At 34.8% G+C, this 25,872-nt stretch overlaps 1 protein-coding gene across 1 annotated transcript; it reads right to left on the bottom strand.

Annotated features, from left to right (window-relative positions):
* Positions 1–2,686: 2,686 nt before the first annotated feature.
* LOC128549995 (uncharacterized) lies at positions 2,687–25,699 on the bottom strand. The gene is made up of 3 exons (XM_053527814.1): positions 24,961–25,699; positions 7,717–24,886; positions 2,687–5,464 (listed from the first exon to the last, which is right to left on the bottom strand). The coding sequence occupies exons 1-2, from the start codon at positions 25,697–25,699 to the stop codon at positions 12,297–12,299; spliced, it is 13,329 nt and encodes a 4,442-aa protein (XP_053383789.1). The 3' UTR covers positions 2,687–5,464; positions 7,717–12,296.
* Positions 25,700–25,872: the final 173 nt, after the last annotated feature.

Raw genomic sequence — 25,872 nt, 5'->3', positions numbered from 1 at the left:
CCAACTCTGTAAAATGAAAGAGCAGTCTCTACTCTCCATACCAACTGATTACCAACCAAATTATCCCAAAATGACCAAGGCCAATGTCACTCCTTTATTTAAGAAGGGTGACAAAAGCAATCCTGCAAATTACCGGCCTATATCCCTAACTTGCATCCCCTGTAAGTTACTGGAACACATCATAGCCTCTAATATTACCAAGCACTTCCAGGTTAACAATGTCCTCTATGACCTACAGCATGGGTTCAGAGAGAAAAGGTCATGCGAAACGCAGTTACTCGAACTTGTAGAAGATCTATCCCGAAACTTAATTCAAGGCCACCAGACGGACCTGATCCTTCTGGACTTCTCTAAAGCATTTGATAAGGTTAACCATCTAAAACTTCTGTATAAACTTCATCAACATGGCGTTCAGGGCACCACGTTGCAATGGGTCAAGTCTTTTTTGATTGGCAGGCGCCAGTCTGTCCTTGTGAATGGTGAAACATCAGAAGAAGTTCCAGTAACGTCCGGAGTCCCACAGGGCTCCGTCCTTGGCCCCCTTCTATTCTTACTTCACATTATTGACCTGCCTGAAAATCTGATTTCACCGGTTCGGTTATTCGCCGATGACACTGCTGTCTACTTAACTGTAAATAGTCCTGCCCAAGAAACCATCCTCCAGCAAGACAAGTAGGTTACAGATATGGGAAAGTAAGTGGGACATCGAGTTCAACCCCTCAAAATGCACTGTTATGAACATAACAAGGTCAAAAAACCCTTTTAAATCAAAGTACACACTCCATGGCCAAGTCTTGGAAACAGTTCCTGATGCAAAGTACCTTGGGGTCACTATATCCTCAGATCTAAATTGGAATAAACACATCAATTTAGTCACGTCCAAAGCTACCCGAACACTAAACTTCATTAAACGAAACATCCCATGCAAGAACCCAAAAGTTCGAGAAGTAGCTTATAAATCACTAGTCCGGCCACAGCTAGAATATGCTAGCTGTGTTTGGAACCCTTGCACCCAACAAAACATCCACCAGATCGAAATGATTCCGCGGAGGGCAGCGCGATGGGTAAATCATGACTACTCTCCTTACAGCAGTGTCACAAACATGCTATGTCAGCTGAGATGGCGTACCCTTGAAGATAGGAGATCTGATTCACGCCGCCTCCTTATGTTCTACAAGATAGTGAATGGTTTGGTTGCTGTGCCACTCCCCCCCCCGATGTCAGCCCCCTATCCCATCTAACTAGACATATGCATCCCCACTCCTATACCCAGATCCTCACTCCCTGTAATTACTATAAGTACTCTTTCTTCCCAGCCACCATAGTACTTTTGAATGCCCTTCCAGTACAACTTGTGCAAGCCCCTACCCTGTCTCAGTTTAAGCAGGGTGTGACCAAACTTGTACACAATGCTTAACATGATAGACCTGTTTTAAACTGCTTTTATCTGTAAATCCTTCTTGTTTTTAACACTATCAACTGTATTTATACTGCAATACACGCCGTGTATTACTTTTATTCTCCTATCCAATCTACTTTTAACTTCTTGTACAGGCGCGCAGCTGCACATAATACTCGCAGAGAGGAGTGCTGCAGTATAAATAGATAGATAAGAAGAAGAATGGCGAACTAGTCGGCCATCTTGGATATTACAGCATCTTCCTTTCGTTTTCTTATATAGATAACATTTGTACAAAGTTTGATGCTTTTCCCGCAAATGGTACGTTTTATGAAATTAAGTCACCATATGGCTGCACTATAACTCAATTTATATTACCCAAGACATGATATAGACTGCTAATGGAATGGATGCACTGCTGTGTTAATAATGTGAAAGACTGCCTTTTTTTGAGAAATTGAAAGGTCATACCTATTGTGTTATACGAACAATTTTATTCATTATCAAGATTTCCCCTAGAGATCAGCTAGCTACATACATTTTGTGCAAGCTTAATAATTACTGCTAAAGAAATGTGGTCTCTGAAAACTTAAGTCTAACAATTCTAATCATGGGCCTCAACTCCGATGTTACTATAACAATCTCGTCCACTATCGACCTTATCCAAAATTGTGTGACCATGTACATTTTGTGTAAATTTACATTACTTTGTTTTCATGAAGTAACACTCATATGTCTACAGTAAGAAATATTCAAATTTTGACAAAGGAGACTGGAGCACTATAGCCTCTTACAGACTTTGTCTCAGATCTTGTGGTCATTAAAATTTCTACATATTGAAAAATTGTTCAAGCGGTAAGCAACCAACTAAGGGCCATATACTCGTGGGTTACTGGGGCAGTCTTGTCCGTTATAGAATTTAACACTACCTTTGTGGCCATATACATTCTGTGCAAGTTTAATGAAAATTGTTCAAGAAGGTAGGTCTCAAGATGTTTTGCTTATAAAATTGTTGCTATTAAATTAGAACCATCCTCATATAGTTTCAAAACTACTGTGTAAAGTTCAGCTGGTGTTCAGTCAGTAAATTTTCAGTGAACACTCCCTCGAATAGTAAATGGTATTGCCAAAATTGAATGATTGGCCATTCCTTTTAAGAAATTTGGCAGGGTAAAGGTTAATTGCTATAGAGTTAACAAGCAAAAACTTAAAACAACGTGAGATCAGAAAAGCTTAACTTGAGCTATGGCTAAAGTAACCCTAGTATAACATATAAGAAACAAAATATATCGCATCCATTTTTATTTATCATACTGCATAATGAAACTTGGTATAAGTCATTTTCATATAAATCAATTTGGATTTAAGATACTCAAAACCATCGACCAGACAAAATATACAATATTCAACAAAATCAAATTTGATAGAAACTATATATTATCAAAGAAAAAACAAGAAAAATAAAACAACCTTTTCATCCATAATAGGCTCTGTGATTCAATGAAAACTTCATGTACAATTCAAACAGATTTTAACACGAACAAGTGAAAAAAGCCAGAATAAATATATTTACATATGAAATGACTTTTTACAATGAAAAAAAAAAAGCACAAAAAAACATGGTTGTTTCATGTATCATTAAAAACAAGAGCGCACTTGCATAACTATGTTATGAATATATTTTCAAAAACAGCACACTGCAGTAAAATAACAGCATTAAAACTCTCTAGACAGACTATTCAAACTCCAGTACTGTAAGCTTGACAGGTGTGTAGCACATTATAAATTCAAACAGACAAGTGCTTTATATGAATCAAAGAAAATTGCCCCTAGCATCAATATAATGTTGCTATTTGCAAATGCAAACAATCCACAGATATAAAAAAAATTTAAAAAGAACTTTATGTAAACATTTTAAACAGGTATGTTCTCCTGATGACCTGTTGGAGACAAATGACGACTGTCAGAGCTATGACCATTAACCCGTACCCTGCTAAATTTCTATAATGAACTTGTCCATCTTTCAATTTGAACAGTACCATTAACTGTTTATAGGTCAGCTTACCAAAAAATACTGACTGAATGGCAAACAGTGCAGATCATGATCAGACTGCATGGATGTGCAGGCTGATCATGATCTACACTGGTCGCAAAGGCAGAATCAATCATGCCCAGCATGGTAAGGGTTAATGGAAGCAGACTCAACTTTTCTCAAACTAATTATATAAGAAACCATTTTAATCTCAAGGTAACTGTGATGTTGACCTATGACCTACTGACCCCCAAAATAATAGGGGTTATGTACTTGACAACAGGCAATCACCCTATGAAACTTCAGAGACTGTTACTGATCATAGCCCGTTTTCAGCTTGGAGCTAACTGTGAACTTGACCTGGGCAAGGTAACTATCCTAACCGTTGTACACCATCAATTCTTCAGTTGATTTGTCTACTGACAGATATTAGCAAAACAATATATCTTTACTCTTACAAGGGGTGTGTCAGTGAAGGTGGGAAGGGGGAGGAGGAAATTGCGGTTAATAGTGTCAAATAAAAATTTCAAAACTTTTCACCCACTTCTTTTTGTACTTGAAACTAATGATCATTACCAGCTTGCTCTGTATCTGAACTTACTTTGTTGTAACAATTCATCAGCAAAATTTCATTAAAGGTATCTAATGCCTCTCTTTCATTACAATAATTTATCTTTAAATAGTTAAACCGAATAAAGAAAATCATCATCCAATGATTTAACTTTACTAAATAATGCCGCACCAGGAGAAAACCAACATAGTGCATTTGCAACCAGCAGTCTGATCAGGATAGATACAGTTCGCTAACGGTTTCTCTAATTGCAATAAGGTTTGAAAGCGAACAGTATGGATCCTGACCAGACTGCGCGGATGCGCAGACTGGTCTGGATCCATGCTGGTCGCAAATGCACTATGTTGGTTTTCTCATGGTGCGGCTCAAATATATGAAATAATGGTTTATGTATGGCTACTTCATAACTTAATATCATGTAATAACAGTAACTGTTCTTTGTTAAAAAAACTTCTGTTTTTTTTGTAGCAGTACACATTTATACTAAACATGCATCACAGGTTCGAACCTAATGCACTGTACTGTTACAAACATAACATTGTTAATTTCATATTTACGTATAAAAACTTTATGTAGTAAATGTCCATATTTCAGAAAATGTAATTTCGGTCAAGTATACCCTTAAAACTATTTGATATTTGATTACATTCTTTACTGCCTCGGATGTACAGTCAAGAAAGAAACTTTAAAATATACAAAAGTACATATCACACTAAATGGACTAGACATATTTCTTGTTTTATCAATAAAATCACTTACTCTCTTTTCTGACTTGCTTCACAGAACTAAACAAGTGAATGAAGTATTGCCATGCAATACAAAGTCCCCTACTGGAAGGCACCTAATTTTTAATATAAGTCCACAAGAAACTCTTTACCGGGTAGAGATAGGTCAAAATACACCTAAAAATTGGATGTAACATGCATGCTGTACCACAGAAAAGTGGTCTCGATTTTTCTCTACCGCCAGTAATAAAAAAGTTACAATAAAATCTATTAACAAAGGGACGTAATTCTAAAAACAAGGGTGCCTCATGGTGGTGAACATTTGGTCCAAGTTACATCAAAATCCCTCCATGCATGAAGAAGAAATGTTCCGTACAAAGTCATTCTTGAATTTGACCTTTGACCTCTAAATATGACCTTGGCCTTAGACCTAGGGACCTGGTTCTGGCGCATGACATGTTGTCTCATCCAGGGGAATATTTGTGCCAACTGATATCTAAATCCTGCTTTGCATGACAAAGTTATAGACCGGACAGGAAAAAAATCCTCTTGAATATTGATCTCAAAGTGTGACCTTGACCTTTAAGCTAGGGTACTGGGTGTTGCGCATGACAAGTCGTCTCATCATGGGAAACATTTGTGCCAAGTAATATTAAAATCCATTCATGGATGGCAGAGTTATGGACGGGACAGGAAAAAAACTCTGTTGACCTTTGACCCCCAATTGTGACCTTGACCTTTGAGCTGTGGGTCCGGGATTTGTGCATGACACGTTGTCTCATCATGGGGAACACTTGTGCTAAGTGATATTAAAATCCCTTAATGAATGTCAGAGTTATGGACCGGACACGAAACAGACCCTGTTCATGCTATGTTAACATTTGACTGCTAAGTGTGACCTTGACCTTTGAGCTAGGGGTCTGAAAGTTGTGCACGACACATTGTCTTATTATGAGGTACATTTGTGCCAAGTAATATTAAAATCCCTTCATAGATGGGAGAGTTATGGACCGGACAGGAAAAAAGCCTTGTTGACCTTTGACCTCCAATTGTGACCTTGGCCTTTAAGCTAGGGGTCCAGGTTTTGCGCATGACACGTCGTCTCCTCATGTGGAACATTTGTGCCAAGTAATAATATGAAATTAGGCGCTACCTAAAAGGCAGAGCTCCCTTGAAAAATCACCAGTGCCCTTAAAAATTAAAGGAGTGGTGTTGGAATTATCTGGAATTATGGATTCATTTAGGAAGTTTATGTTCTATTAGATCTATTAAAATTATAAGTATTAATGATAATTCATGATTTTTGAATGCATGTTTTAGACTCCATCAAGATTAATTCTTGACATGTAAAAACTCGAAAGATATTCTTTATATAATCAAAAGAAAGTTCGATATAGATTAAAATCGGCACCAAGATAAAGAAAAAAAAACGTATTTGAATAATTTATGTTATTCTTATTAAAACGTACTGCATAAAATCTTTTACATAAATAATTATCATATTGGAAACCAGTCACAAATGATTACTCCTTCAAATTGAAAAGCTTGAACCTTGACAATTTGAAACCTAACAGAATCTCATTAGGCCAATAGCCAAAGGAATTCTGTCTCTTTGCGTGTGAATGTTGGCAATGAGGACTAAATGTAAAAAGTTAATGTTCCAATTCCAAAGTTAATAGAAATTAGAATTTATGTAATCCTGGAAATGACTATTGTTATTCTTTTAAATGTCATTATTGTCAAATTTCGGTTCTTTTTGGAAGGAAGAATGTGTCCAACTTTCAGTCAAAAATACTGCTATAATAGACGCCTGGTATGGGAAAATTACAATCATTTACATGACTGTACAAGCCTGTTTTAAACCCAAAAGACTAGCAATTTTTAAAGTTAATGATCAGAATTTTACCTAGAGAAAAACAATGTTTGCCAAAATTCCCGAAAACCCCTGTTTATTTACTGAACTTCTAAGTTAGCATTCTGTGGCTTTTTTATGGTTAATCTTTTAGCACTAGAGAATAGGGATGGCAGTAAGAACCTTTTTAATGTTTATTGATAATTCATCGCCAATAGTTTTAGTTTTTTGATAAACTCTGGTCAGTGATTTTAGAGCTAACGGATGAAATATATGTGAACGGGGAGAAGAGCATTATTTACTTTTCACAGTTCAGTGCCTGTATATTTTGATCCTAAAGCTCCTTTAAAAAAAAAAGTTATGTCTACTGACTACTGCACAGGCACTACATTGGAACCTAACATCAAAACTATAAACACTTGTTAATTTTCACATGCATGACTTTAGTTATGCAATATTTTCAAAACTCATAATAATACAACAAAAAAAACTGAAATAAAAAAGGAATTTTAAAAAAAAAGTCTGGTCCAGGTAAGGTTCGAACTCATGACCGCTGGATTTCAACGCGAACTCGCTAACCACTACGCCACTGTGGTATTATGACGTCATCGGGGCAAACATAAGTATATATAATAAGATTCAGTAATGACAGTGTGACGAAAGTCGTTTCAAAATAAAAATATTGTATTTTATTTCTTTTTTCTTCGTAGAAAATGTATTTAGCACTGATTTCTTATTATCAAACGCTCATTTACATTTTTATTCAATATTCAAAGCAGTAAGCGAGACACTTTTGTCAACCGTAAACAGTAAGCGTCTACTGACGTCTTTACTGATTAATTACTATGTGCATAGTGTACTCGAAAAAATCCGAACAACACCGATTCCAAAAAAGTACCACGGATTTTCAACTCGATACACAGTTAGATCTCTCAAAGAAGTATAAAATACTTTTAATATTTTATAGCTCTTTGGATCTCTCTATTCATTTTTTTTTTCACACGTTTAACCGTAATGCGACGCTGTCGGCGCCGCTTCGCGGCGCCGGTAGCTCTGCTATTAAAATCTCTTCATGGATGGAAGAGTTATGGACCGGACAGGAAAAAAGCCCTGTGGACCTCCAACTGTGACCTTGACCTTTGAGCTAGGGGTCCGGGATTTGCGTATGACACATCATCTTATCATGGGGAACATTTGTGCCAAGTAATACTAAAATCCCTTCAAGGATGGGAGAGCTGTGGACCGGACAGGAAAAAAGCCCTGTTGACCTTTGACCTCCTATTGTGACCTTGACCTTTGAGCTAGGGGTCCGGGTTTTGCGCATGACACGTCGTCTCATCATGGGGAACATTTGTGCCAAGTAATATTAAAATCCCTTCATGGATGACAGAGTTATGGACCGGACACGAAATTGCGGACGGACGGAATGACGGAAAAGCGCATTCCTATAGTCCCCGAAACTGGTTTTCAACCAGTAGGGGACTAATAAGTAGATATTCCACAGAAACAATTTTACAAAACAGCACTTGATCGCAAATAACTTATGGTAAAAATATTATTTCACAACATTTATCAAATATAATTCATTTTTGCTTTTTAATCTAACCTGATTAGTAACAGGATACCTACTTAAAGAAATTCTACTTTTAATGACCTAATTCAGCACAGTATTCATCAATTTCAATCAACACAGTACAATGAAAATTCTATCTTCACACATTGTGCTAGGTATAAAAATATGAAAACACTGTTCATCAATAATACTAATTCAAACTAGGCATACGGACGAACTGGTAAAATACAAAATCTAACTATTTAATTTCTACAGAAAAAATATCAAAAATTTTGTACTTGGTACTTAAAAAATTGATGTTCTGCATCGAAGCAAAATGGCCAGATTTTCCTAAAGCTATTTCAATCTGATTTTTCATAAATTCTAATTTGTCATACAAATGTAAAGCTGCAAGCATAGTTACAACTTGCCCAATTTCTTACTGCCGAGCATTCAACCAAAGAAGAAACCAATTTATCAAGGCTTACTACACAAATGTTAAAATATTTTAACTGAATGCAATGATTTTACACACGTTTTTAAAATACATTATGTAAACAGCTATAGTCTGGTTACATACTCGTACAAATATTAAATTACTCTTCTAGTTGAAAGATAATAAAATAGAGTTTGGAGACCAGTCTGGGAATATAACACTGCCATTGGTCAATTTCAAGACTGAGCTCAAAATCAACCAATCAGAAGTTAATAGTTAAGTAGACTGGTTTTCAAACTAAAATCTTATTTGTCTTGCATATTCTATGAAGGCCTATACAGACATACAGCAATTAGATATATAAATCATAATTGTAATCGTGTCGATTAATATAACAAAATAATTATTATATGAATAATTTATGAATAGAAACTGTCTGCAATATTTTCATTGCCAGACATATTTTGCATGAAAGAAAAACATGTCTGCAAAAGATTACATCTTACTTCAAAACAGCCATACAAGCTTCTTAAAAATAGCTAACATTTATATTTCCAATCAGTAAAGTGGTGACCTTCGGTGGGAAAAAAAGTAAATTAATTCTTAAAAGATATAACAAGAGCTGTCCATAAAACAGCGCGCTCCACTATTCAGGGATTTGACAGTAAAGTGAATATATGTCTCAATACTTTAAAAGGAAGATACACCAAGGGGCATAATTCTGTCAAGAACACAAATTAGAGTTATTGGGATTGTTACAACATATGCAGATGATGACGGTAAAGATATATTTTGAGTTTCAAGTCATTATCTTATATAGTACCAAAGTTATGTCCAGAAAATGAAGTTTGTTAAAAAATTTAAGTATAAAAGGGGCATAATTTGGTCAAAAATACAAATCGGAGTTATGGGGATTGTTACCACACATACAGATGATGATGATAAAGATACATTTTAAGTTTCAAGTCTTTATCTTATATTGCATTAAAGTAATATCAAGAAAGCGAAGACTGCAAAAAAAGTTTAAGTACAAAAGGGGCATTATTCTGTCAAAACTACAATTACAGTTATGGGGTTTGTAGCCACATATGCAGATGATGATTATAAAGAAATATTTTTAATTTCAAGCCATTATCTTTTAAAGTACCAAAGATATGTCTATAAACGAAGCTTTCGAAAAAATTTAATATGAAAATAATTCCAAGTATAACAACTTTGTGACCTTGACCTTTGGTATAATGGGCCCAGCCCCTGCACATACTTTCTTTGTATGCTGGACAATGTTTATGTGAACTTACAGAAAGACATAAGCAATAGTAACAAAGATATGACAGAAAAACAAAGGTTGCCGAAAAACTTTAACCTTAAAAATAACCTAAGTATAACACCTTGGTGACCTTGACCTTGGATAAAATGGGCCCAGCCCCTGTACATACTTTGTTTGTATGCTGGACAATGTTTATGTAAAGTTACAGTAAGATATAAGCAACAGTAACAAAGATATGACAGAAAAACAAAGGTTGCCGAAAAACTTTAACCTTAAAAATAACCTAAGTATAACAGCTTGGTGACCTTGACCTTGGGTATAATGGGCTCAGCCCCTACACATATATTGTTTGTATACTGGACAATGTTTATGTGAAGTTACAGTAAGATATAAGCAATAGTAACAAAGATATGACAGAAAAACAAAGGTTGCCAAAAAACTTTCACCAAGAAGGGTCACGCAGACGCTGACGCGAGTAGAATAGCCCCCCTGTTCTCCGAATAGTGAAGCTAAAAATGAATGAACAGAAATTGTAACCGTGGTCCAGAAACAGATTCTGTCTATAGCCAAAGTGTACTACTTAACATATAATTACATAGGCACACCATTTGACTCAATATTGAAGCTATATCCTGCAGCAATTGGGCGTTTTCTCCAACCTATTCAAGGCGCATGCCTCCAAATAAAAATAAACGTCAAACATTTTAAAACAGACAATAATCTGTATTAATATCAAAAGTCAATAGTTAAGACTTTTCCATGGTTTAATGTCTGATTTACCATGGTTCGGAGTTCAGACAAACAGGAGTTGAACCTTTTCCATTCCCATTAGCCTGAGTGAGCAAATACCCAATTCATCAGAATAATGAACCGTAGTAATTGAGACAATTAACCACAAGGAAAAGCCGCTTTTATTTTCATTCCTACATGCTCACCGCAATATAATAATGAAATTTATGCTGATGGATACCAGACGTTGCAATTTGACTTCACGATATTCTTTCACCAGCCTGTGCATACACCACTGTTTATCGAGGAAAATTAACAACACTTGTTTAAATGACAAACAAATTAAGCAATGTTGGAATAAAGCGTCAATTAATTTATAAAATTTCAAGATATTTCATATGAACCTGAATTCGTGTCCCTTTAAGGCATGTCACACAAAATACGAATGCCATAATGGGCAGATAATTCTTTGCAAAAAGTCTTATTCCTGAAACACTGTTAAAATTTAATACTTTCAAAATACATTATAAACATTCTTTGAGCCAAACACTACATCATTCTGTAAACAGTGCTTTGAGTCAAACACTACATCATTATGTAAACAGTGCTTGAGCTAAACACTACATCATTCTGTAAACTGTGTTTGAGTCAAACACTACATCTTTATGTAAACAGTGTTTGAGCTAAACACTACGTATTTCTGCTACAGCAAAAGGGAAATTCTATAGCTAAAATAAAAAATTCATACTAATATTAACCTATATTACCAGTTTTGCAAATTGAGCAATATCGCATGAAAGTAATTATAATCCTTTTTTGACAAATACATAAAACTTGTATACATTTTTTTTCTATTACATACCTGAAAATATCATTTCTTGAGAAACACAAATATTATTCATATACAATGTGCATCAAAGTGGGCTATCTTCTTTGATTTAGATATACCATCTACTGGAACAATTTGCGAAAAATCATTACATTAAACCATGTAAGAAAAACATTTTCAAAAACAAATTCCATACAGGGTATCTTTTTCTTTTAGCATAAGACTGAAATATCTATCACCAAGGAATCAAGATACATCAAATATAATATTCTAACATGTGGAATAGCCACAAATGAAAAATGTAAAATCTGAAGTTCAGGGGTGCAATATAGTATGGCCAAAGAACTTTCCATTTTTGATGTTGCAACCAAAAGTTACCTCTACAACACCAGTACATCCAAAGTTATGTTCAAACAGTAAAATACCATCCCAATGGTATGCTGATACAATCAAATATTTTCTTGAAATATTTAGACATTTTTTTTTTACATTTTTCAAAGAATGGGTCATTTACTGACGTTGGCATATCCCAGTCCACTTGCAAATTTTACTACATTTTTATTCATTGTATATGCTTTAAAATATTAACAACAATATAATAATGGGCATATAAAAAATTGTGTAAATTAAGTCTTCCTATTCAATACCATCATTTATACGGCTTTAATGTTATAAAGTAAACTACTGAAACACATTTAAAGTCTTGAACTAACAATATTTCTAAAAAGACTGCAGAGTCTAATCTAAATAACTTTTTTTAAGACAACTTCAACTGATATTAACCATAAATTTCTATTTCATCAATAGTTTATAAATTGTTGCTATCTTGAAGAAAACTAAGTAAGCTGAGCTTCACTAAATTTTGGGTAATCTTATTTCACCTGTGCATGAAAAGGGACATAATTTAAACAAAGTCCATTGCATCATCATCTTCATCATCTTCGAAGTTTTCATTCTGTGTAATAATGTAATCATTAACATCACTGTGTTCTATTATCATCGCACAGTTATCATATCCCTGAACAAAACTATTCACACCACTATCAACAGAGAGTCTACTTTCATTAATATCACTAGACTCAGCACACATTCTGTTTCTATCTACATTACTAGATTCTTTCACAACTGTCGCATTACCTATTAAATCATATCCATGAGATAAATTGTCTGCTTTAAATGGGATAAAGCTATCGTGTTGCGAACACATTTCCCTGGTATCCACATTACTTTCTGATATGTTTAAAGGCATTCTTTTCTTGTCTATGTCTGTCCATTTATCACACTCTGGGTAAGAAGTACATTCAATATTAAGAGAGTCATTTGCACCTCTCATTTCACTGTCTATACTTTCAGAAGTATCCATCTTCATTTCAGTCTGATCAGTTATTTTACTGACTTTATCTTTTTCACTTGTTGCTTCCTGAACATCAGGAAACTTTTCTGTGTTACCTGAACTTTCACAAATTACATGGGAACTTACAAGATTTACTGGAATAACATCTCCTTCAACTGAACTTTCAGAAATATATTGTGCATGAACTGGATTAGTATTTGTGAATTTTTCTCCATTAATTGGATTTTCAATTGATGAAACTTCAGAAAATATCTGCCGGGTTTCAATTGTTACTTGTTCTAAAACAGTATTGTCATTAACAATTTCAGTTACCAACTCTTCAACAACTTCATTGGAACTTTGCGAGTCTTCATTGATTCCATACAGATATTTACTTTTAACATCATTTACAGTTGGATAAAAAACTGGGTTTTCCATTTGTGTCATGCTTTGTAATGCACTATCAATCCTTAATTCTGAAGAAGGCTTAGCTTCATTTAATGTTTCAACAATCTGTTCATTCAAGGTTTCATTACTTAATCCCATCTGATCGTTCACATGGCTTTGTATGATGTTGGTATCAAGAATGTTTTGCTCATGAGTAACATTATTTTCAATTATTATTGGTCCTTCAATAAGTTCAACAGTTTCTAAATTAACAACTGCTTCATTTGTTTCCAAATCATCTGAAAGTTCTACTGCATAGTAAACCATACCATCCTCTGTGCTATCCTGTATTGGCTGGACATCATGAAATACATCCTCTTCAAGGTTTTTCACAGCACTGACATTTTCCATTTCTTTAGTTTCTTCTTCAGACATCACAGTATTTTCAGAAACATCTTCAGGACTATTAGCATAATTCTCTGCCTCTGTCTTAGCAGATCCATCATAAGTTAAGTTCAAATCTTTCATACCTTTTTCTTGCCTTTCAGCCTCAAAATATGACACATTATCTGATGAAGCTTGATTACCTGCATTAACTTCATATTTTAAACTTTTTTGCTCATCAGCCATCTCAACTTCTTTACCATGACCTGGTAACAAAATCTCATTATCCAGATTGTGTAATTGTTTTGAATCATTGTCATTTTCCATAGGTTTATTTGGCACCACAGTACTTAATTCATAATTTTCAATACCACTATTTTCAGTTAATTGGGAACATTCTAAATCATTACCAGTCATCTCTTGCTTTAATGTACTAGAAGATGTCACTGCATTATCATTAAAACTTCTTCTGTCTGAATATTGGTTTGTTTCTATTTCTTGAAATTCTGAAGACACCATTAGTAGGTTTTCATCAGGAAATTTCTTTTCCACTATATCATTTGAACTTCCTCTCATTTCTTCTCTTCGCAATTTGTTGTTATCTTTTTTAAATAAAGATGATGATTTTACATTCTGCTTTGAAGACATCGACAAATCTAATGGTTCTATTACATTTTCTGCAACATTTGGCAAAACAATATGTTCTTTATCAATAAAATCATCATTTAGTCCTGGTCTTAAAAACTCTTGATCTGTACTGTAAACTTTCTCTTGAATTAAAGTGCCACTATCATCTCTAGGTGAAGCTGTATATATTGACTCCTGAACATTATTTTCAGTTACTTGGATACTGCCTTTTTCAAAAATCTTGCTGTCAACTCTATTTTCAGTGACACACAAATGAGTAACATCCCTTATTTTCTGCCACTTTATTTTACTGTTATCATTTGAGTTTTCATCTGTACATTCATTAGCCTTTAAATTTACATTTTTACAATCATTTTCTTCAGGTAAAGTGTCTTCTGTTTTCTTATTATATTCAATCTCAGAATCTGATTCACTTTCACTAAGTCTCAAATCACTTACTATCATTTTCATAAGGGAATTTCTTCCTTTTTTCATTTTGGTTTGACTAGTATCTATGTCCTCATCCTGATTTAAGGCTGCAGAGAAATCTCTGCTACTTTTTGAATTGAGAATTTTATCAATTTCTTCCTGTATTTCTGCATCAGTATCGGAATCACTTAAATCAACATCAGATTCTCCACACTCAGCTTGAACAGAACTTATTGATAATGCTTCAGTTCTCAAATTATCATGCTTTTCTACTACTGCTTTTAATAATTGTTGTCTGTCTTTTCTTGATGTATCCGGTTCACTGTCATCATCAGATTCACTTAAATAAAATATTATATCCTTTTCTCTTGATTTCACTTTTTCACATTCGCGTTTAATATCATGAAGCACTTCAGATTCAATAAGTTCTCCAGTGCTAACTTCTACATTGGTTTCATTCGATGATTCATTAAAACTTCCTGAAAACTGCCCGACTGGATCAAATTCTGGAATAGAGTTTGGAGCATCCTGACCCTCCTCACAGCTGCTCATTTTTGTCAGTAAAGTACGCATTTTGATCTTCAATGGTTCTCTACTGCTAACTTCAGTTTTCAAACTTCTTTCATCACTCAAAGAGGTATAATTTAAATCTTGAGCATAACAATGCTTTGGCATAATTTCTTCTTGCTTTTCAATTTCAAATTCATTTTCTTTATCTGGTTCTTTTGTATCAGTTTCTGATTCTTCACTGCAACTTTCATAACCTGACCTATAGTTGTCAGAAGATGTTGAAGTAGAACCATATGGTGAATTGGGAGGATACACAATCTGACTTAACTTTATTGTGACTTTTATTGGTGGTCTATTTTCAGAATTATCTTCCTCAGGTTTTCTTTTCCTGTTTGTATATTTACGGATAATGTCATCTGTCAATTTTGGTATTGCAACTGAACAGGGTTTCAACTGAATAACAGGTTTTGGTTCTGGGGAGCACCTTCTGTAATCTGTGTAAGTGTTTTCATTATTTGTTCCGAATTTGGCTTCCTTTGGTACTGAACTATTTCTTTTTTTCCTGGATGAGCAGCCAACATCTTTCTCAGGTGAAAAACTTTTTTCTCTAGCTCTTTTCTCTAAGATTGAACTTCTAAACACACTGATTTCTTTCTTTGCTGGTTTTGTTACTTCTCTAACATAGGCAGCACTGTAGTACAACCATGGATTAAAACTGTAACAAACTGAATGACTCCTTTCTCTTTGCTTTCTTTTCACTTTTTCTGCAATAGATTCACAGAAATTGTCTGAAAAATCTGCATCATCAATGTTAAAGGAAATTGATCTCTTTTTGGTAAGTTGTTCATCTTCTTCAAAGACCGTTTTCTGTGTATTTTCAATTTGTGGACTGCTACATGTATCACTTCCTTTAAATTGTGTTTCTTGTCTGCTTCCCTCAGATTTATTTTCTTGTATTTTAAAAGAGGTTTTGCCCTTGTCCTTGTCAAATGGAATATTTTCATCGTCTATTTTATCTGCTTCTTTCCACAGACTGATTTCCTGGCTGTTTGTGTTTTCTAACAGGGAAGAGCTTGTCAGGCCATCACTGACCAGCATACTGTCATCTGCTTTATCTATGCCCAAGTTTGTATCACTAACATTGCCTATTAAACCCAAAATATCTGTTTTAGCTTCCTCTTGCTCATCATATGTCACTGTTTCATTTGTATCCTCATCATCTGTTAATATCTGTGAATCATTAAAACTATCAGTCACGGAAGTACTGATAATTCTGTTGCTGTCTTTCATGTTTTTATCATTATGCAAACTTTCGAGTCTACTTTCAGTTTCTTTTACTGTTTTTGGCTTATGCCGCTGTGCAGGCAAATCATTTACTTCAGAAATTAACTCCAGGTCACCAATTTTTTCAGTAGTCTTTAGACTGCTCGTCTGACCTGTAAATTCTGTTTCTTCATCTGAAAATCTCAGTAACTGTTTTCTGTGATTTCCTGCCACTTCTGTAGATTCATAAATATCACCCGAATCTTTCACTTCACAAAGAGTTGCTACTGAATCAGTATGCCTGCTGTCACTGTTTAACTTTTCACTGACACCCAAAATATTTTCATCGTTAAAATCCGAGTCATGATAGTTAACATCTTTTAATGAATGACTATCATTTACTTCATGTCCTTCACTTTGATGGCCATCATTAAATATATCTTCTTTTGCATCTGCATGGGGACTAAAAATTGCTGCCGCCTCTTCAATTTTTTTCACAAAACTTTTATATTTTTTTTCAGTACTGTTATTTGCAATACAGCTATCGGATGAAGGCAGTAATGATTTATCAGGTACACTTTTAGTTGACCTTTTGTCAAAACCAGACAACAGGTTGATTTCAGACACATGTTCCCTGTCAGTGTTATCAACTATGGGTGATGGCCGAGAAACTTCAGTTTCATTTCTATGTTCAACCTGACTAGAATTCAACTTTGTGGCATATTCCTTACTTGTAAACTCTTTTCCTGCATCTTCAATATAATTTGCCTTTTCATCAAGCTCACTGAAAACTGGGTTACTGGATTCCTTAGGAAATAATTTCAATGGAAACAATTCACCTGGTTTAAAATTTTTACATTTAAATGTTTTGCCATCTTTGTTTTCAATATCATCAACGTATCGAGGATTTGTCACTTCAGGTGATTCTCTTTCAGCTGCATCTTTTGAATTGTCATTTTTGATTGCTGAGGGTGCAGTAGCATCTTCTTCACTCACAGCATGCTCTGTTTGTGGCTCAAAGTCATTTGCAAAATCTGAATCAAAGTCATCTGATTGTTCCTGGTCAGAATTATAATCAGAGTTAAATTCCCATGTATTAGTGTCTTTTAATTCTGACAGCCTGACTGACATTGAAACTGCATCAAATGATTCATCAGTATTCGACTCCTCGTCTGTTTCTATTGAGTTTAACTCAGTAATGCTTTTAAATATAGTCGTAGCTTTACATTTGTCATCTTTTGAATGTTCAGTTGCCACAGCACTGTTTTCCTCCGAATTCTCTAAATTCAGACTCATGCTTTTCGTATTGTTCAAAACTGGTTCCCTTCCATGTTTACTGTTTTCGAATACAGAACCAATGACTGGAATCTTTGTATTCTTTGAAAACATTTCTCCCGTATCAACAGATTCTGTATGGAATTCCACTACACCTTCCAAATGTGTTTGTCCACTTTTCTCAGCCAGGGAATTTAAACTGGTTACAGCAATTTTGCCACTAAACTGACGAGCTGGTTCAAACATTTCTTCCTTAGTTTCAATGAGCCTTTCCTTATCATCTTTTATGGTCTCTGTATCATCTTTAATCCAATTTAACTCAAAGGTACTTGCTACTGGTATGTCATCCAGAGAAGGTGGCTGCTCCCCTTCTTCCAGATAATCTGCAATTAATTCCTTCTGTGAATTTTCTGTTGAACTACTTTTAGTCAGACTTATTTCTTCATTATAACTATAGTCCGAGTCAGAACTTAAATCTTCTGTTTGTTCACCTGCTTTTCCTTCACCAAGAAATCCAAGATTTTCAGCTAGAATACCTAACAAATTAGACATGTTGTCTGCAACACTTCCTTTATCCTCCAGTGAATCAAGCATTTGCATAATAGTATCTGCAACAGAGCCTTTTGAAGGGTTTCTGTTTCCAGTATCAAAGTCCTCTGAACTATCACTAGAGATATAAACAATTTCATCTGGAGCAGTTATGCTTTCATCAGATGAGCTTTCTAGATCATTCATTTTTTCATCTTTATAACTCGACTTCTTTATATTCTTCCTTCTTGAATAACTGGAGAGTGAATCTCTTTTTAACCATGTTGGATCTTTTCTCTCTGGCTTTTTCACATGTAACAGAAGATCTGCTATACCAGACTTTATTTTCAAAAGAGATTCTTTAGGAATTGACTTCTTTTTACCTTTCTTTGAAAATGGTGATAAAACGTCTTTAATCTGTGCCAAAGTTACGTCTCCTGTCTCACTTTTATCAAACAGGAACTGCAACTTTGACTTTGGTGTCTTAGGTGCTTCTACAGTTTCACTCACCACATCTGAAAAATGCCTTCCAATTGAATCACTGAGTGTCGATTCTTCACTGTAAAGACCTTCCAGTAGAGATTTTTCTGATCTCTTCGAACCTTTATCATCATGACTTTTAGTTTGGTTTTGGAAGTCAGGAAAAATCGCTGACTCATGCCCTTCATCGTTCACCGTACCAAGAATGTCCAGAAAATGTCTTTCTTGTCTACCAGGGTGTGCTGCTTCATGCTTAGTCTGTTTTGCATGTTCCTCCTTGCTTTCTTCCAATAGCTGAGGTTCTAATAGAGGTGGTCCTCCATCAGCTGTAAGTGTTGTTTCCTGACTGGTATTTTCTTTGTCTTGTTCATCCATGCTACTGTCAGACACTTCTACTTTCTCTAAAACTGGAGGAGACCCAACAGAATGGTCATCAGAAACCTTCCTCAGTAATTGTACATCAGCCCTAAGCAAAGGTTCCATTTCCAAACAAGGTACATTTTCTGGGGACATTTCTTCATCATAGTTATCACAGATGTTAAGACTTCTTCCTTCTGCACCTGTATCTATACAATTTTCCTCGATAAAGTTAGTATCCTTTTCTGTCTCTTGTATATCAATATTTAGTTCAGCATCTTTCGTTACTATTTCACTCTGATTTTCTAGGTCTAATTCCTGGCTGATTTCAAGAGATGAATTTGACATTGGCTCTTCCAGGACATGGTTTGTGTCATTATCATGTATTTCCTTTCCTTGTTTGACTACTGTTACAACTTCTTCAGAAGACCGTATGTAGCTGTCTTCAGTATCTCTTTTCTTTTCAGTATCATCTTCAACATTACTGTCCAACATTAAATGACTGTCAATCTTCCCTGCAATATTACTGGAATTTTCATCAGTATCAGTTTCTTCAAAAGCTATATTACTGCTAAAACTGATGTCATTTTCAACAACTGATGAAACATCAAATTCTGACACAGATGACTGATCAAAATTACTATCTGACTCTGCAGAGCTTCTAAATGGAGAGCTATTTTCTACAACATTCTTGTCCCCCGTTAACAAATTTTCTTTTATTACAATACCATTAACTTCATATTTTATAGTAAAATCTCTCTTGCTTTCTTTTATTGAAGTAGGATCATCTGGTCTTCTCATTCTTTTCTTTGGAATATGTTCTGGTGATTTCATAAGTTCATCATCATTTTCATCTTTTTCTTCTCTGGATATATCTTCCTGTGTATGATCCTCTGAATATGTATCTTTTATATTAGGTATTTCATTTATATAGTCATTTTTACTTCTCATTTCAAATTCAACATTTTCTAGGAACACATGTTCATTTACAGGAGGTTTTAAATGGGTATTTATTTTTTCCAATGAAGGCTGGCCAGCATTTATACTTCCTGTCACTTCTGGGTCTAGAGTGTTTTCACTCAAATGTGTTTCACTTTCTTCTTCATCTATTTCCTCAAACCTGTCCCCTATAGAGTCATGGCTCACCTTTTCATCCGTGTTCCCTATTCTAATTTCAACACTTTTTGATTCTAATATTTCAAATTTTTCTGCTGCCATCTGCTGCATACATGTATGCTTTTCAAGGTTTACAGGACTTACCTTTTCAGTCAATACTTGTGTCCCTTTAACCATTTCTGAACTGTCTTCAGCCTCCCCTAGGTCTTCATCATTTCCAGAGCATAAACTTAAATGCGTGTTCATTTCAACAGTGTTGTTGTAATCTGATGGCATCACTAGGGAAACGTTTGGTGATTTGTTGCAAGTTATTTCAGTACCTTGTAAAACACTTTTGTCAATGGATGGTTGTACTGGGTTTCTCTCTGTATCTGTAAGTTTACAATTGTCATTTTCATTGTTTACTGACAAATCTTGAATTTCAGTAAAGTGTAATTTCTCAGCATTTATCATTTTATCTATTTCTGAATAAGGAAATACGCTTTCAATATCATAAGGTTTGCTAACTGCATCCACGGTTGAGTTTTCAACCCTCTTATTTGATATGGCTGCTTCAAATGCCATCTCTGGAGTTATAGCATTGAAAGAATCATCATCTTCTTCAGGTCCAGATTGGTATCTGTGCTCCTCTATTATACTGTCAATCACATTGACAGCATCTAACAACCTACCTAAGAGACCATCCTCGATTTCATGATGAGACTCAGATCGCAAACACTCTTTACCATTTTCATCTTTTTCATTTCTTATTTCTTTTGTCTTGGTATCTTCAACTTCTATTTGAACCTCTGACTGAATACACTCTTTTTCCTTTTCATATTTTTCTTTTATCATTCCTTTCCTCTTGGCGTAAGTTTTGAAATCAATTTTCTTTTTTCCAGGTGCTTTTTCACATACATGTACTTTTCCATCGGACAGTCCAGTGTTTGACTTAAGCGGGGATAAGCCAGCATATTCTCTCTGTGGACCTGCATTTTTCAAAATGCCCTTTACTGGTGAAATGTTTAAATTCACATTTGTAACCTTTGAAATATCTGCATTTTTCTCAACACTAGCAATGTCATCTATAATACTGGTTGCAGTTTTTTTAACGTCTGGCAAGTGTGCTTCTTTGCCATCTTTAACAGACTGTTCAACATCTCCAAGAATATCTTTCAAAATGCCACTTGCCTGAAATACAAGTTCTGAATCCAAATTCGAGTCTGATTTTGTAGTTGAAATATAGTCTGTTTCTATGATTTCCTCTTCTTTAGACGTTTCTTCATTTATCTTATTTGAAGGAGGAATAATTTGACTGTCTTTATCAGATTTTTTATCATGCTGTACTGCAAGTGGAGTATCAGCCAATAATGTATCATCAATAATGGCTGTTTGGTGATAGAGTTCTATATCTGGGGCTACAGCAAACTTCTTCCTTGGTGAAAACTTGTTCAACTGTTCCCGAATTTCAACACCACTACTTGTTCTTTCAATTGTGCCGTCTTCGTGTTTACCTAAGCATGTCTGTCGCTTACCTAACCCAAGCATATGTTTTGGATTGTCTTTTACTGGATACTTTAAAGCAGACTTATTTTCTGACTCTGGTTTTCGAATGTCTTTCTCAGTATATGTTGTTGCAGACCTACTTTCTGATTCTGGGACTGGTTTTTGAATGTCTTTCTCTGCACATGGTGGTAAAACAGATGCAATTACAGGAACTGTACACAATTCCAGAGACTGTCCTTCCTGAACATCCCTGCTTACTATTTCAAAACATTTGCTTAATTTAAGATCTGTTTTACTTTCGGTATCACTGTGTGTACAGGACAATCTACCTTTATCACTTACAAGTTCTTGAACAGAAAATACTACACTTTCAGAACCTGTTTTATTTTCCTCTTGTTGGTGACTTTCACTCATCAACTCCTGTTGGCTTACATCTAGATGTTTGTCACTTAAAGGATTATCTGAAGATTCATTCATCTTTGATTTATGAGCATGTTCAAGGTCTGTGATTTTAGGTTCATATATGTTGGATTCATTAACATGTTTGAGGTCTGTGGTTTTGACATTAATTTCAGTAACATTTGCACTCCTGAGTGGATTATCAATTAAATTACCTTTTAGTGAGATCATTATACCAGAATCTTGTGAGATTTCTAGTGTCTCCTCAAAACATTCAGTGCCTTCTTCTACAGCAGCAAATGTTTCTAACTGAGCAATATTTTGAGATCTTGGACCAGTTTCAACACTTATCATAGCATCATCTGTACACCTAATATTATCATCACTATCTGTGTTAACTTTTGAACTTCTGAAAAAATCAAGGTATTCTTGAATACTAATATTAGCACTCAATTTTTCAGGTAACTCTTGCAGGTCTACAGTTTTTTCATAAACGGTATCGGTTTCTTTTTCCTCAAGACCAGGATAGAATGCAAAACAGGGGGCTACAGTTTTCTGAACAGAATCTATATTTTCTGAAATGTTTAAATCATTTTCATAAATTTTGACAGTGGATATTTCATTTATAGCACCTTCACCTTTGTCCTCCTTTGTTGTATCATCAATATCACAGATTCTATTTCGAATGTTTTCCTGAGGGAAAGTTATCACATGTTTTGGAGAAAAAAAGTCAGATTCCTGATTATCGGTACTTAACTCTGTACTTAAATTTAGATCAGTTAATGATTCTAATGTGTCTGGTATGGAATGTTCAAAAGTTTGCGCATCTTCCATCAGCCATTTTTCCTTTGCTCTGTGTTGTTCAAATACAGTGATCTCTTCAGCTGTGTATCTTTCAAGGCCTTCTGAGGCACTGCCAACACAAATCAACCCAAGTTTGTACAAACATTGCTCTTTGAATGAAAGATCATCATATACAATGCTAAGATGACGCCATTTCACAGGCATTCTCCTTTGTCTAAGTTCTTGTATAAGCTGATATAACTTTCTCCGCCTTTTTCCTTTAACACGTCGAAATTTTGTTTTCCTATAGGTCAGAAGTTGAGGTCTTGGTTTACTTGGTTCAGGTCTGCCAGCTTTAGGTAATCTGCATACAAACTTTTTGGAACCATTTTCAATTCTTTTCACAGCACGGTTGGGGCGTAACTTATTCTGAGACCAAGTTCTAGTCTGTCTTATTCTACAAGGAAAATGTTTTCTTAAAAGGTCTTTAGTTTTAAAAATATGACTACATGCTGAGCACTTAACTGGTTTTGATTTTTGTATGGGTTTTTCTTGTGTATTGTCTCTCTTCTTAACTTTCAAATCAATTGTTTTAACATTTCTCTTTCTGTTAATTTTATGCACATCAGATTTACTAGCACTACTCTCAGCACTGCTACGACTAGATCTAGTTCTTTCTGCTATCCTACCTACATTCACAGGTTTTTCATCTTCCAACTCAACAGCTTGCTGTGATGTTGGGTTTCCATCTGCATCATCAATTTTTTTAATCATAGATCTGAGTAAGAAAGTTTTTTCCTCAAATCGCTGTCTTTTTGCAGGTGCTACTTTACTAGAATTTTCAAATCTTCTCTTTGCCTGGTGCAGAACATCTAAAGACAACGCAACTTCTTCAAGAATTTCCATACCTGATTCTTGTCTTGGTGTAGAACATCTAGGAGTAGATTTTCCTGATCTTCCTGAAGTAGAATCACTATCCCTGATTTGTCTATCCTTCTCTTGTAGATCAAGAATAACCGAGGATTTACTGTCTTCACTTTGTCTTTGCTTTGAAGATATTAATTTACTTTCAAACTGTTTTGGAACTTTGTCAGCTTCTTCCACATCTGCTCCTGCACTTTCAAAAAGTTTCTGTCGCAAAGTTTCTAGTACTTTTGCAGGATCTTTGACAGGAGAAGACTCTGGTGTTATCTCATTTTCTATATTTTCTGGTCTTATATTATGGTCTGGCCTTTTTGTTTTGATCCTCTTTTGCATTTTATTTACTGACTTTCCTACAGAATGAACATACGCAGTGTGTTCGTTGCCATTATTTTTTGCTGTACTTTGTAGTAATACAAGCATTTCATTTACGTTTTCCTTTGTCAACTGAGAATGAATTTCCTTTATTGTTTTAGTGTCTGTCTCTGTTTCTGAACTAACAGGTACTAAATTGTAAGTTTCAGATTTAACTTCATGATCAGATAGTTCACAACTTGCATTTCTAGCAGTCTGTAATGGATCATTTTCCAATCTAATATCACATGCACAGGACTGATTACCTTCTATCACGTATGTACAAGGCACTTCGTTTAAAACTTCTGGACATTCAGTTTCTCTCACTCTACTATCATATTCATTGTTAACTCTGACAATGTCATTCCCACTTTTACAGCCACAGCTATCAACACTATCATTACACAATTGTATGCATTCACCAGATTCTGACTGTGGCAAATTATTTTCAGCAACTTCACTAGTCTCAGTTTCTACTTCACTGACCTCTTTGTCATATAATTGCACTTCAACCTTCTTATGATATACTGTATCACAGTTTAATAGATCTCTGCCTTCTGTTTGACTTTTGGTTTTACTGTCTTCACAATTATTTACTTCTATACATCTTTCACTCACACGCTCAGTTTTTGAGCAGTGTTTTGTTCCAGATATACCTTCTGTACCACTATGATCAGCAAAAGGTTCTTTTAAGACAGTGAATTCTTCTGATGAACTTTCAGTTTTAAAAGTCTCAGTTGGAATGTCTACTTTATCATCACAAAGAACTGCTTTCTCTTCTTTATACTCACTATGTTCTTTTTCCAAATGAGGTGCTTTCACAGAGTCCAAAAGCCTCTCACTTTGGTTGTCTACTGAGGTAACTAGTTCTACACTGTCACTATGTGTGTTTGTTTTTCATCAGTTTTATCTGTAACTGTTTTAATTCTATCGTTACTCACTGCTGTTTCCTCAGTTTCAGTGTCAACAATGTCAGCTCTCTTCGTACCCATTTCTTTTCCATCAGATTCAAAAATGTCACTTTTACCTGAAGTATTCTCATTTTTATTCACTAACTGTTTGTATGTATCTACTCTTATACCATAATCTCCACGGTATCGTGAAGCACACTTTGCTGACTTAAGTCTCCCACTTTTTCTGATTTGAATATCCGCATTATAAATCATATTTGCAGCTTTCATCAGACTTTCTTCGGAACTACTTTGCCTAGTAACAGTTTTACTTTCAGCAGAATCTGAATGTTTTGTGTGTTCATTTTCAACTTCTGGACTTTTATAATCAGTTGTGGATTCACTATCAGAACACTCTGATTCATCTGAATCTTTACTGTCACTATCAGTCTTTGTTTTGTAAAAGTTTTCAATGGAAGGATCCCTTCTCAATTTCACAAGACATTCAATTTTTAATGGATTTTGTGCGAGTGGTGCCTTCTCTAGATGAATAATTTTACAGCAGTCTTCAACCTTACCAACACTAATACTACATGGTTTTACTTTTTCACTACCTACTTCATTCTTCACTTTAGTTTTCACTTTATGGAGTTCTGTATTTGAATCAGAGTCATCATGAAATTCATAATTTACTGCTCTTGGATCGTTAGCAACGGAGCTTTCCAGCTTTTTCTCTTTCTGTTCCACATTCTTATTTCTCTTTTCATCAAGTTTTCTTTGTTGCATTTTACTAAACTTTCCTTTCAGCTTAGCTGACTTTAAACTTTGTTTTAAATTTCTTATGGAATGTTCTTTGCCTTTTTCTATTCTTTTCACTTTTTGTCTCTTGACATTCCCCTTGGCATCTGTTTTCTGTTTCTGAACATTTTCACTTTTACGATCAATATCTATATTTTCTT

Source organism: Mercenaria mercenaria, chromosome 17 (assembly GCF_021730395.1).
Source record: "Mercenaria mercenaria strain notata chromosome 17, MADL_Memer_1, whole genome shotgun sequence".
NCBI classification, from domain to species: domain Eukaryota; kingdom Metazoa; phylum Mollusca; class Bivalvia; order Venerida; family Veneridae; genus Mercenaria; species Mercenaria mercenaria.
Note: the sequence above shows the minus strand (reverse complement) of the source record. Positions and strands in the feature narration are given on the sequence as shown.

Bases quoted from the DNA above. Each gene is read 5' to 3' on its own strand.
- LOC128549995 (XM_053527814.1), bottom strand. From the start codon at position 25,699: ATGCAACAAAGAAAACTTGATGAAAAGAGAAATAAGAATGTGGAACAG. The intron at 24,887-24,960 runs GTAACGATAGAA...GTGTAGAACTAG, and splicing joins AACTGAGGAAACAGCAGTGA to TTACCTCAGTAGACAACCAA.